This window comes from Vombatus ursinus, unplaced genomic scaffold, assembly GCF_900497805.2.
Source record: "Vombatus ursinus unplaced genomic scaffold, bare-nosed wombat genome assembly UNPS02014168.1, whole genome shotgun sequence".
Lineage (NCBI taxonomy): Eukaryota > Metazoa > Chordata > Mammalia > Diprotodontia > Vombatidae > Vombatus > Vombatus ursinus.
The window spans coordinates 2,636,536-2,651,288 of NW_020953946.1; the positions used below are offsets into that span (position 1 = coordinate 2,636,536).

Below are 14,753 nucleotides of genomic sequence, written 5' to 3' on the forward strand. Positions count from 1 at the left end.
AACCAGAGTTCAAACAATGGTAGCTAATCACACTCATACACACACATACACACACACACACACACACACACACACACACACACACACGGCACAAAGAGAAATATATTATAATATAATGAAGAATTCTTAGCAATGCTAGTATTTACAATTACAAATTTCACATACCACCAAAAATTATTAAAATTATTTTTAATTGATTTTGAGTTTTAATTTTCTCCCCTTCCCTCTCCTCCCTCCTCCATAAGATGGTGTGCAATCTGATATAGGCTCTACTTATGCATCCATATTAAACATATTTTCACATTAGTCATGTTGTAAAGAAGAATTAGAATTAATGGGAGGAATCAGGAGAAAGAAGAAACTAAACAAAACAACAAAAGAAAAGGAGAGCAAATAGTATGCTTCCATCTGTGTTCAGACTCCAAAGTTCTTTCTCTGGGTGAGGATACTAAAAAATTATTAAAATTAGAAAGATGAAAGAAACCTTGAAAATTTTATAAAGATTAGAAACTGGGACAGATTTCCTCTTGAATAAGAAATCTCCACTTATTTTTATTTTTATTTTTATTTATTTATTTATTTTTGTTTTGTTTTTGTTTTTAGGCAATTGGGGTTAAGTGACTTGCCCAGGGTCACACAGCTAGTAAGTATCAAGTGTTTGGTCTGAGGCTGAATTTGAACTCAGGTCCTCCTGAATTCAGGGCCAGTGCTCTATCCACTGCACCACCTAGCTGCCCCTCCAATTATTTTTAAAGGAAGATTAATGAAGTGCTATAGCAGCTGGTGGCACAGTAGATAGAGTGTTGGGTCTAAAGTCAGGAATTCCTGAGTTCAAATCTAGCCTCAGACACTTACTACCTGTGTGACTACGGTAAATAACTTAATCTCTGTTGGCCTAAGTTTTCTCAACTATAATATGAGGATAATAGCACTTACCTCAAGGGTGGTTGTAAGGATAAAATGAAATAATATTTGTAAAAAGAACTTAGCACATAGTAGGTGCTATATAAATAGTTGTTCCTTTCCCCTTTTTCTTCCCTTCTGTGTGCAAATACACACAAATAAAGGATAAAACATCATTAGACTCATGCCATGACAGTTTCTGAAAACGCTAGCATCAAGACTGTTATGTTCTCTGAAAGGGGATGGCTCCCTGCAAGATCAGCTGTCCTGTATCTATCTTGTCTGTATGTATTTGTTTGCATGCCTGTTGTCCTTCTCATTAGCCTGTGGGTTCCTTAAGAGCTTGCAAGGACTGTCTTATGCTTTTGTATCACCAGTGTGCCTGACACATAGCCAATGCTTAATAACTGTTTATTTATTATTCACTGTTGGGATACAGACTATTCTTTCCAGGCTTGAGTAACAGCTTAAAGAAACAGTAACAGGAGCTGTAGCTTAAAAGAAGAAACAAATACAGTCTTCCCTGACATTCACTGGGGTTAGGGGCACAGGTCCCTAGGCATGTGAAAAACTGTGAATAAGTCTAGGCCCCATCCCAAACCTTTATTTTTAATAATTCAGATCAAGTTTATTTGACACAGAAAGCAAGTGAAACACACTGCACCCGTTAAAAAGTTGGTTTCTAGGAGAGAGATCAACATCTTGCACACTAGGTGGAGTCTTTGCAGCTGCTGGTGTAGCTGCAGCAACTGCTTTGTGGATTTCTTTCTCTTACCAAAAACACAAGATACAAAGGTCAGGCAGGAGAAAATCATGTGACTAAGTCTGGATGGTAGAAAAAGAGGAGGCACGCTCAAAGAGGGTGTGAGGACCATGATTCTTTAGTGCACTGAAACTTTTACCAAAATTCAACTGTTTGTAATAAATGTATATATGTATACTTATGGTAGCAAATGACAAACTACATTATTACTCAAATAACAAACTAGATTATTAATATACAGTATTTCGACTTGTATTAATATACTGCATTTATGACTTGCTAAATTATTTTTCTAGTTTTCCTTACACATATGCATCGTCTGTGATTTTCCACAGTACACCACAAATCTCCAAAAAATTCCCATTTAATTTGTCAATGGCCAACTCACAAATAACCAGAACCTCAAATGTGAAACTGGTGAATTTCGAGAGATGACTGTATAAAGCCTTAATTCTTAAATCACAGAATACTGTTCTATTAGGTGTTTAATATAATTGCATATTATTAAAATATTTTAAAAGGCATTACAATTTACTCTGGGGTAAAATTGAGTTCTGTGATTAAACTTAGAACTACTCCAGTGTGTCATCAGAGCCAGCAGAATCTGGATTCTCAAGAGACTTTTCTCAAACAGAGCTCAAACTCTGGTATTTCTTACCGAGCTGGACTAGCTAAAAGGGCAAGCCCACTTAGAGACTACAAGTCTGCCATCTCAAACTAGCCTCACTAAGTTTGGAAAGGCCCAGAAGTTGATCACTATGTGATGCATTTTTTTCGGAGGGGGGGGGGAGCTATTACTCAGGAAGACAATTTACTAATGTGCAAAAGGATAAAGATTTGGTTGGTAGGGGAGTTTTTGACTCACCTATGATTAGTCACATAGGAAATGGGTAGCAAAACTTGGGCGTGGACCCAAGTGTTCTCATTCCAAATGAAATCACAGATCTTTCAGAGTACTGAAGAAGTCTAGTGTCCAATAAATCAAGGGATTCATAAGATTTTCAGCATAAAAAGCTAGAGTTCAACTTGTATTTTGGAAGGTTCAATTCAAATATCTCTTCAATAACTGGTTTGGGAATTGGTTTTATTGGTAACATCTTATTGTTTTATGTATTAAAATAGGCAGGAGCCAATGCCATACTTTCTTAAAGCCAAAATCAGGCAAGTCAGAGGGAAAGTAATTAATCCACAGAACTGCTGGGATTTGGTGGATAGGAGATGGGTTAGATCAACATACAAATTAAGAAAAGTATTTCTACTTTAAGACAGCATTTCACATTTAGTTTTATGGTTGTTAATTAGCATAAGAAGAGGCTTGGCTTAGTGGGAAAAAAAATCACTTAAGTAGGAGTCAGGTTTCAGGGGCGGGGAATCAGCTGCCTTGAGGCCATATGTGGCCCTCTAGGTCCTCAAGTGCGGCCCTTTGACTGTCAGTCTGCACTTGAGGACCTAGAGGGCCACATATGGCCTCAAGGCCTCTGGTTCCCCACCCCTGAGACCTGACTGTCAGAAGATCTGGCTTCCACTCTCACCTCTGCCACTAACTAGCTATGTGATTCTAGGGACTTTGCTTAATTTCTCCAGGCCTGAGTTTCTTCATCTGTAAAATGAAGGTGTTGAACTAGAAAATCGTTAATTCAATTCTGATGTTCTATGAGGTCATTACCATTTCCTCCCGCATCTTAAGCAGAATATTCAATTGAATTTCCTTGGTTTATAAAACAAATACAGCAAAAGGTTCAAAGAAGAAAAATTAATTTAGTCACTTCTATATCTACAGGACAAAAAGAAATGTTAACCAGCTGTAGGCCTGATTCTGAACCCTTCACATGAGAAAAACTAAAAAGGAAGGAAATATATTTTAACATGATTTTATCTAGGTAATTAGATGCTAAGACAATGGCTTCTATTAGTAAGTTATATTTTATCTTTTGCAGGTTGCTTGATATGATACTAACTGCCTTGATAACAACAGTACTGAGTATGGCTAAAGAAGCCGGGAAATGGAACAAATTGCTGATGAGATATTATCAGCTAAAAGTAAATTAAAGTCTCCAATGTTCTAGTCATGCAGGTTCACTGTGACATAGATTTTCTGGATCAGACCTGTGCAGACAACGAATCAAAGCAGTTGGGTGGAGAAGCGAATAGAGGGCTGGGCCTGCAGTCAGGAAGATCTGAGTTCAAATGAGGACTCAGAAACTTACTAGCATGTGACCCATGGCAAGTCATTTAACTTCTGCTTGCCTCAGTTTCCTCATCTGTAAAATGGGGATAAAAATGGCACCTACTCTCAGAGTTGTTGTGAGGATCAAATGAGAATATGATTGTAAAGTACTTAGCACAGTGCCAGCACATACTAAGTGTTACATAAATGTTATCGATTATAAGCTATTATGGTACAGTGGATAGAATGATGGATTAGGAGTCAAGGAAACCTGGATTCAAATTCCATATCTAGGGGGCAGCTAGGTGGCACAGTGGATAGAGCACCAGCCCTGAAGTCAGGAGGACCTGAGTTCAAATCCAGCCTCAGACCAAACACGTGACACGTACTAGTTGTGTGACCCTGGGCAAGTCACTTAACCCCAATTGCCTTACCAAAAAAAAAAAACACAAAAAAAAAAAACAAACAAATTCCATATCTGACAATTTCAGCTGTGTGACTATGGGCAAGTCATTTAACCCTTTGAGGATCAGTTTCCTTATCTGTAAAATATGGCTAAAAATACTTGGTACCTACTTCTGAGGGTAGTTGTGACACCCAAATAAGATAATGTACATAGCTTTGCAAACTTCAAAGTACCATATAGACGACTTATCAGTTTAACATCTGTATATGTGTACATATGGATGCACATGTATATACTTATATATATTATTTCCCCAAAGTTTGCAAAGTATTCTTGTCACAACTCCCCTGTGAAATAAGTAGTTATATGTATTATACCATCTAGAGTGAGATAAGAAAACAGATTCAAAGATTTTATGTGGCTTGCCGGTGGTCACACAGAACAGATGGCAGAGCAAGGACTTGAAGCCATATCTGGACTCCTCATTTGACTTTTAGCCTGTATTTGTTGCTTAGGCAACAGTCATATGTTAAATGAAATAAAAAACCACAAGAAGGGGGAATAGAAAGGTGGCTTAAGAAATTCACTGGATCCTGATTTAAAATAATCTGACACAGGTGTGGGCCACAGAGAAATGGGTTATCTCTTTTGAACTAATGCAAACCATGATAAGCTCTGTAAACAGTGTTCAATTGAAGGCCAACCTTCATGTGGTCACAATGTGGACAGAAATGCTTGTCATGGCTTTGCTTTTTTAAGCACTCCCACACACTCAGATATCAGCCATTGACCACATCTTTAAATCAGAAGAGCAATATTATGCATATCTAGTAGACGCAAATATCCTTTAAGCTAATCCATGGCACATCTGTAGAAAAAAAAGAGGGTCCTCAGGAGAAGGAATAATAATGACTTTGAATGGATTTTTACCTCTGGAATCCATAAGGCACAGCTGACATGAGCCCATTTGGTCCCAGTCCTGGTAGCCTTCATGGCTCCACCTCTCTTTGGACACAAAAGACACTGAGGATGAATGCCCAGAACACAGGTACGACATAACCAGCTTCCTTCTGGAACCTTGAGAATGCCATAACATGCCTTGGAATATAAGAAAAGAAAAATCTTGTTAATGTTTTCACAGATAATGAAAAAACAGACAAATTGTTTTACATGATATACACCAATAACAAAATCCATTTTTAGGGGAAAGACACAACTAACAACAAAGCAAGCTTATTGGGAATTTAGTTAAAAAAAAAAAGCAAACAAACAATAACAACAACTATCAACCAAACCTGGAAACTAGGGTTAGCATACATTTGGTTTAATCTGAAATGGGGTATAATGAGAACTGATTTTCATAATGACTTTTAGGATTTATAAGATTTCTAAGTGATTGAAGAAAGGGTCAGCTACACAGTCGGTGTATATATTCACTAAGGCAGAAAAGCAGAATTATGCATTTTAGATAGGTCTATAATAGTATTAAAACAAAGAATATTTGTGTAGTTAATCTTCAGATAAACTGAAAATTAAATCAATTAGATCAACCCACTTTAGGGGTATTCTGGTTAAATGAGGTTTTGCTATACTACAGTACTCCTTGAAAACAACTGAAATTTCTGTGATCCTAAATTTAACCTATCTTCTATCCAATTAATTTCTAATTCCTCCATCAGAAAGAGTTTGGGAATTGGCAGTACCTAAATACATACATATACATAATAACACCGACTGTGTAGCTGACCCTTTCTTCAATCACTTGGAAATCTTATAAATCAGCTAGGTGGTGCAGTGGATAGAGCACCAACCCTGGAGTCAGGAGGACCATAGTTCAAATCTGGCCTCAGACACTTGACACTTACTAGCTATGTGACCCTGGGCAAGTCACTCAACCCCATTGCCTAGCCAAAAAAAAAAAAAATTAATTGAATCCACAGTACATGTATTTTGGTGGAAAGAGTCTTAGGATCAAGAGACCTAGGTTTAAATCTCTACTGCAACATTTATTTGCTATAGGTAAGTCATTTAACTTGTCTGGGCTTTACTTTCCTCATTTGGGGAATAGATAAAACAATACTTGCCCTATTTCAGTGGTGTTGGAAGGAAAGCACTTGGCAAACCTCCACATTATCAGTTATTTTTGTAATATAGAATACCATACCAAAGAAGGTCCATAACTAGAATAGTGACACTGGGGGTGATGGCTCAAAAGTGAACATCACAATGAAAATACACTGAAGAGGAAATACATATATGTGTGTGTGTGTGTGTGTGTGTGTGTGTGTGTATTCATAAGTGTGTATGTATACACACATACACATATATTTTTAAATCTCAGCCATTCACAATCTTGTAAAAAAAAAGTTATTGAATATGAAAAATAAGTCATATAATTCTTTAGTCAACAGAGGGCAGCCTAGCTTAAGTATTTTTAAAAATGATCAAACTGCATCTAGGACACGGCAAAATGGTTAGCTTATACTTAAATCCAGTAAACTGATTTTTAATTGAAGCTTTATGTAAACAGATTTTTATAGCTTGAACACATTTTCCAGCTCCCATTATTTACTATCTAGATAAATTAGTAACACCTAGGCAGCTGAATGGCACAGTGAATAGACAGAGTATTGGATCACAAGCCAGAAAGATCCAAGTTCAAATCCAATCTCAGACATTTACTAGCTATGTAACCCTGGGCAAATCACTCAACTGCTGTCTGCCTCAGTTTACTCATCTGTAAAATGGGCAGGGCTAATAACAGCACTATCTCCCAGGGCTGTTGTCAGGATAAAGTGAGATAATGTCTGTAAAGCACTCTGCAAAGCCTAAAGTGGTATGTAAATCCTCGTATCATCATCACCATTTCTCACCACCAATGGAAAGAGATATTATTAGCTACAATTCTGGATAAACACTGATTCCATAAAGAAGAAAATGTGTGCAGGTTCATTACACTATCTTTAATCTTGGTATCCATTCTGATTTGAAACCCACTGCCAGAGCCCAGACTAGAAAAACGTAAAGTATATCACTGCTTATCAAGGAGTGGCTTAAAAAAAAACCCAAAACCAACTTTTTATAAATACACATATGTTTACTGCCAGAAAATTCTCTCATAGCACATGTGTATTCATTTTGTGATGTCATATCTGTTCCAGGGAGGGCTTAAAGCCTCAGGTAGATGGGGACCACAGTATACCCTCTCTCAGCTTTGCTAATTAGGTGAAGTCTGTGGCCTGCTTGGGGATTCATTAATACATTTTCTCCCTCAAGTCCATTCTCATTAGACCCATAAAAAATTTGCTAAAAGAGAAGACAATTAGACTGTGAATTACCACCTTTTACTACTATGCAATATAAAATGTATCTGGCATATTTAGGAAAACAAGTTGAAATTCATTATGAAATAGTTAATTATAAGAGAATAAAATAAATCAGACAACTAGTACTTACTCTGTGTAAAATACTGAGTTAGGTATTGGGGAATGCAAAAATCTTAGGTGAGGTTCCTCCTACCATAAAAAAAATTGTTACCTAGCTTATTATGTAGGACATGCAAACAGAAAGGAAACTTAAAAATAAAATACAGTACATGAAAAGTGCCAAATAAGTTGTGAAGATAAGTGCTAGAAGAGGTCTGAGAAGGGAGAGATCACTGTGGCTTGGAGTGATCATGGAAGACTTTATGGAGAAGATGGTATTTTGGCGGTAACTTGAAAACTAGGTAGAATTTCCACAGTTAGAAAGGAAAGGAGCAGGTATTCCAGGCAAGATGAATTGTGAAAGCAAAGCACAGAGCTGAAAAAAATGCCAGCTGTATTTGGTACATAGTGAGATTCAGGCAGTGTAGCATAGAAAAAAGAAAGCAGAATTTGCAGTTCAAGAAGCTGGGTGCCCTTCTGCTTATACATTATACACTTATACATTGGGCAAGTCACAAAGTCCCTCTGAGCTTCAATCTCCTCATCTGTAAAATGGAGGGGTTGGATTAAATGGGCCTCTGAGGTCCCTTCCAGCTCTAGATCTAGTATCCTTTGGGCAAACAAATTTTGTTAAAGTAGAGGATTTGGATAAAGGAGAAATAGGAGATAAGGCTAGGAAGAGATGCAGAAACATCAGGCTAGGAGTTCCAAAATATGAGACCCAAATATAGATCTGTCTCTCACTGTGATTTTGGGTGGGTGATTTCACTAATTTCCTCATTTATGAAAAGTGGACATAATAATACCTGTTCAGTCTATTTCACGGGGCTATTGTCATCCAAAGAGGCAATATACACCAAAGTGCATACAAATGAAAGAAATCAATAAAGGTAAGTAGGGGGCAGTTCAGAGGGCCTCAAATGCCAGGCTAAGGATGTTAGCTTTTTTGTAGTAGGCAATGGGGAGAAAAGACTGAAGATATTTAGATATTTGATCAAGGGAATGAAAGACAAATTTTAAAGTATGAGATTAGTGATAATATGTAGTATAGCTAAGGGGAACAAAATGCAAGTATAGAGGAAGATTAGTAGGCTATTTCGGTAGTCAAAACATATAGCGAAGTGATAAGGATCCGAACGTAACCACCAAAGATAAATCACCCAGGCAATCACAAGAGGCTTTATTTCTAGAAGATGCAAGAATTATTTTCTTCATATTTTTCCCTTTCACCATGATACAAAGGTCACAGAAATCCATTCTTGAATACCAATGTCTTTAATTCAGAAAACTCTAAACAGTGTGTAGTTGTGAATCATTGGTCTCACTAACCTGATGAACACAGATGTCACACTTATCACAGAACACCATATCATTGCCTTCTTCACTGTCTGGAGAACGGCACACATCACAGATGACATCTTCATCATACTCTATGCCCAACCCTTCTTCTGTTTCAATAGCATGGTTCATATTTTCATGGCACTGACGTTCCAAGACTTCTACTGTCTTTTCCATAGTGTTTTCATCAACTGTCCCACACCCTGCACAGAGATATAATCAGCCAATCAAACAGCAGGCATGCAAATGCCTACTATGTGCCTGGTACTGAGTATGTGGGAAAAGGTATAAAGCATTCTTTTAAATAATATTTCAAAAAAGCTTTTGTTAGGGTTCTTTAATATGTATACACACAGACACTCTCCATGGAGGTTATTGGTTGGCTCCATGAAAATAGGACTTTAAGAAAAAACAAAATTGCAGAAGGCAGTTAGTTCAATAGTAACAATGATATAAAGGAAGATACATTACAAGGTAACCAAAATTCTGACTATAAAAGATTAAAATTGGTCTTTACAGAGACCATAGACTATAACAGGGATGCTTAGATATATTACCAATCTCAGCTACATGATTTTGAAACTATAAGCTATACATCTTTGAAACTCTCAAGGGACTTGGATTCTTCATTTATAAAATGAGAAGGTTGAACTACATAATTTCTAATGTCTCTGATATTCTGGGATTCTCTCATCAGAGGTACTCATCTATTTTGTGAATTGAGGGTTCATATTGTCATATTGCTTATGAGAGCATACATGAAAGATATAAATCAATAAAAAAAAAGCAATCAACAAGAATTTATTAAGTGCTTGTACAAGGCACCATAGGAGACACTGAAATGCTAGGTGCTAAGCATACAAGTATAAAAAATGGGAAATAATTATATGAAAATAACAATGCATCTAACTATTGAACTAAATCTCAAGATGAAATGTAGGAGGTTTGAGAAGGATTAAGTGACCTCAAAAAGACCAACATTGAATTTTTCTGCAGACCCTGGATTCTTTTAAAGGGGTGACACCTACCTGGTTGATCACAGACCTAACTGAAATACACCTGAAACAGCATGAAGGTAGTGAATATGAACTGATAATCCCGTCTCAAACTTAACCCCAAATCAAAACAGGATTAAAAGGAACTAGACCCAGCAAAACTATGCAAGGTCAGTCTGAAATTCTCAGGTGAGAACATGGTAGAATACAATTATTTATAAAACGTCCCTCCAGTCTCGGTATTCCTTTTCCACTTTCCACAATAAATTCTTGTTATATTTGAAGATTTTCAAGATACCTTCAGTGATCTTCTGTGAAGCTCTCTAACTTGACTATTTAGAGAAGAAACAATTTTCCTCCCAACACCAAAGAGAGAGAGAGAGAGAGAGAGAAAGAGAGGCAGAGACAAGGACCAGGGGAAGGGGGAGGGGGAGAGAGACAGACAGACAGACAGAGACAGAGAGACAGACAGAGACACAGAGACACAGAGAGAGAGACAGAGAGAATATAGTACAAATAATATTTCAAATACATATCTAACATGGTAAAGTAGGGAATGACAGTCATAGCCACATATTTCGCAGTTTGAAAAAATATATTTAAAAAATGAAGAGTGTAGGCAGTGTTTGGCTTATCTCTCTGTTACTTTTTTTGCATGTGAAAGGCAATTTTGAGATGATTGGTTTCTGGCTTGGAGAGAAGCTCAGTGCACTTGTTTGCTCTTCCACACATTTCCATACACTCTCTCTATGCAGACTTGTGAGCGGGCAAAGAGGGGCTTACATTCTCTCCCTCTGCTTCTCCACCTCTTTTTTTTCCTCTCTCTGTCTCTTCTCCTTCCTCCCTTCCTTTCTTCCTCTCTCTCCTTTCCTCTTTCCCCCTATCTGTGTCTCTCTTTCCTCCTCTCCCCTCTTTTCTGAGGGTTGAAAGAGTCGGAGAGTTTCTTGCACTTTTTTGTGTATCCAGGAGCCCAGCCACAATAATCTAAGAGAATCCAGAAAAAAGGTCACTTTATTACTCTGTCCTATCTTAGCAGGGTATTTGTACTACAAATTGGAGTCTCCGTTCCTGTCTTGAGTATTCTATCTGTAGGTGTGTCTTTTTCCTCTTATGAACCTTAGCTCTGAACAGCTCTTTCTGCATGTTTTGTCTGCCTGACTTCATGGTGTAAGTTTTTAATGTTAAGTTCTCATTTAACTAGTATTTGATTGACCTAATTCCTACTTTGATAGAAAAAAATGTGTCCCCAATACATGACGAACCTAGATTTCAATTTTATATACTTGAAAAATTTACACTCTTGCTTTCATAGCTGGTCTTATGAGAATATGAGTTTTTGGTTACAACAGACTAAGGGTCACTATTGCTCAAGCTAAAACTTCCCAAGGTCTTGAGGCTCTTGGAATATGCACAAAAGAAGCATACATCCATAACAGGAAAATGGCCTAGAGAATGCCCTTAGAGACATTAAAATAAGAGGAGTATTGCTAGAGGAGGAGGCAAGAAGAGGAAATAAATGGCTGACTAGGGAACAAGAAACCAAGAATCCAGTGATATCCTGGGAGATGGAATGAAGGGCTGGATCTTTCCTTCCCAGTAATTCCCTAACCTATAACAAAAGAGCTACTTAGAGACAGATGATGACTCTCAGATGAATTTGGACATAGTTTCTCAGGGGAAAAAAAATCTATTGTCCACAGCTGGAGAAGATTCCACGGACCATCCCGAGGAAGAGAGCAATGGAAAAGCACTGAGCTCCTTAGTGCAATCCGTGGAAAAGAGAAAGTAATTGATTAGAACTGGAACCTGTGGAGTTGGGAGGTGGCAGGACAAAGACCCAAATCCCCAAAGCCCCAGAGACTAAAGGAATGGAGCAACCAAAAGGACATTAATTGTGTAGTCTTAGATACTGAGCTAAAGGTTTTTTAAAAGGTTTTTCTTTCTGTTCTCTTTTCCTCTGTATTCCAGACATAGAGGAAACAATGAACTCGACATCCATTTGTGATAAATGGGACTGTAACATCAGGGAACTATTTGTAAAAGCTTAAACTTCTTGGTATATTTTACTTGAGTTAAGAGCAAGTATTCAAAATGGACAGTAGGGGGCGCTCACCCAACTTTCAAGGATTGGCTAAAGGACATACAAAGAATCTGGCATTTAGTCTATTGCTTGATTATAGTAATAGGAGCATTACTGGAGGCGGGCAACTTTATGAGGAGGTTTGCCTCTAAATCCCTAAACACCAGAAATACAAACAGCTGCTTGACACACAAATTAAGAAGTGTACATTAGCACAGTATAGTGGAAAGACCACTTGACTAGGAAGGAGGGGGACTAGGAGTCAGGAAGTATGGGTTGAATCAGATCTGCCACTATCTATCTGCGTAACCAAGGACAAGTCATTTTACCTCTATGGGCCTCTGTTTCCTTATTTGTAAAATAAGGGTACTGGGCTAGATGATCTTAAAGGTCTTCCAGGCAGAAAAATTACAATCTAGGCTTCAATCATTGTGGTTCCTATCTAAAGCAATTATTTCCCTTACGGTTCCCTGTCTCCTTTGAAAGTATATCATTGAACTTGAGTTCAAATCAGACCTCAGACACTTGACACTTACTACCTGTGTGACCCTGGGCAAGTCACTTAACCCCGACTGCCTCACCAAAAAGCAATGAAAAAAAAGTTTATCATTGAAATTTATAATCTGGCATGTTTTAATAACCAGAGCAATAAAATAACTAAAACCAGGTAAATCTTTAGGGCAGGGATAACTACAGACTTTTGACAATTTTTCTCAATAAGCATAACTCAAGGAAATAAGATGAAAAGATTGTCTGAGAAAGTCTCTGCCTGTACTACTACACTTCCCCTCTTCCCCAATTGAGGACTGCCCAATTTAAAAAATTATTCTGATATGAAGTTTCCAAAATCCAATAATTTAAAAGAGGACACTATCTATAACAAGTCAAATTTTATGAAACATTAACAAGCAATCAGAAGAACTTGCCAAGTCATCAGCTGATACTTCCCCATCCCTAACCCCTAAGTCAAAACTTTTGATTTTATCTGTATGAGGAATTCCCAGGGAAGAAACACAAAACACCCTCTACCAATGTGGATCTGGTATCAGCAACTATTCTGCAATTTATAGTCTTTGAGAGATGCCTGGAGCACTGTGACTTGGTCAGAATCTCAGAGTTCAGTAGGTGTCAGGTAGCACTGGAAACTAGGTCTTCGTGATTCTGGGGCCAGTTTTCTATCCTCCCCATGTGACTCTCCTTAAGGGCTAACTTTTGAGCCAAATATGCTAAAGATATAAAACATTCTATTTATAAAACTTTGAGTGCCAATAATGATACATATTTTTCCTTTGTATGTCCCATTGGCTCCTCATTCTCTTCCTAAACACCATCGTTTGCTCTTATCCTTATACACACTAATCCAGCTGTTAAGTTTCACACTGCAGATGTTTTTGAAGACTACACATTTTTCCTTTGTTAGCAAAGCTAATGAGTAGGTAGGAGTATATGTGTATTTACTCTAGCACATTCTAAACTTAGGACTCAGTTCTCAAACAAGAACATGAAGATCTAAAACAACTTTACTTCAGCATAATACTTGGCATATAGCAGAAAACATTCCAAGAAACTTCAGAATTCCACATAAGCCATCTTTTTACTTTCAAGCTACTTATAAGAGCCCCCTCCACCCAAAAAGCTGCTAATTCTGAAATGGAAATTGAGCAAGCCTTATTTATATATATTTGGATAGAAAGTAAATTGCACATTAAAAAAAAACCTTTTCATACATAATTACCTAAAATCCTGGATTTCCAATTCTGAGACTAAATTATATGACAAAGCATAAATTTGCCATTTTTTTTATAACATTTATAACATGTTTCAGAGGCAGTCAGGTATAGCACATATGGAGTGCTGGGCTTGAGGTCAGGAAGTTCTGTATCCAAATTCTACCTCTGACTAGCTGTGTGATTCTGGGCAAGTTATTAACACTTTCTGTGACTGAGGCAACTCCCTAGAAATTATCTATGAAGTCTCTTCTGAGTTTTGATCTGCATTCGTGAAGGGATTTGTTCTGAATTCTTGTAAATCTTAAGCATCCTACAACTCCAATATGATATTATTAACTAGAGAGTGGGATTTTGTATATAGGCTATCTTGGACCCCAACCTATGGTGTCCACTTCAGTTGTTAAAGTATGAAAGGGAACCTCATTAAAAAATGAAATCACGTCAAGGCCAGAATTACAGAATTACAAGGCCAGAATTACAAATTATCAATAAAGAATGAAGTCATCAAAAAAGTGACAGGGTGACAAAGTGGGTAAAGAGCTGGTCTGGGAGCTGAGAAGACCTGGATTCATGTCTCACCTCTGACAGCTACTGACTATGTTACCTTGGATAAATCACTTAATCTCTCAAAACTGTAAATTGCAAAGAAGGTGTTAACCTGGGTTGACAGAGAGAGTTTTCTCACTAGGGAGTTGCCTATGTCAATGAAATCATAGGTCCTGTTCCTAGCCCTGCTAATAAATACTACCTCTACAAATACTAATCTGTCCCCACTGATTGTCCTCCCTCATATCATGATTTTTCCTTTTCATGTCAGTCTATAAAACTTCCTATGTAAACACCTATCTCAAATTCATCCCAGGATCTTCTCTACCCTAGTGGAAGGCAGGGCTAGGTTATAGTCTGACTTATATAATCTTTTATAATCCCCAAATTAAAATCTATT

At 37.4% G+C, this 14,753-nt stretch overlaps 1 protein-coding gene across 6 annotated transcripts in view; it reads right to left on the reverse strand.

Moving 5' to 3' along the window:
• Positions 1-14,753, reverse strand: part of JADE3 (jade family PHD finger 3) — a 187,936-nt gene that overhangs the window by 22,512 nt on the left and 150,671 nt on the right. For all 6 annotated transcript variants that reach the window (XM_027859476.1, XM_027859472.1, XM_027859475.1 and 3 more), the window contains 2 exons: positions 8,994-9,205; positions 5,170-5,337 (listed from right to left, as the gene is read on the reverse strand). In XM_027859476.1, the coding sequence (XP_027715277.1) occupies positions 5,170-5,337; positions 8,994-9,205 (380 nt within the window). The remainder of the gene's footprint in view (positions 1-5,169; positions 5,338-8,993; positions 9,206-14,753) is intronic.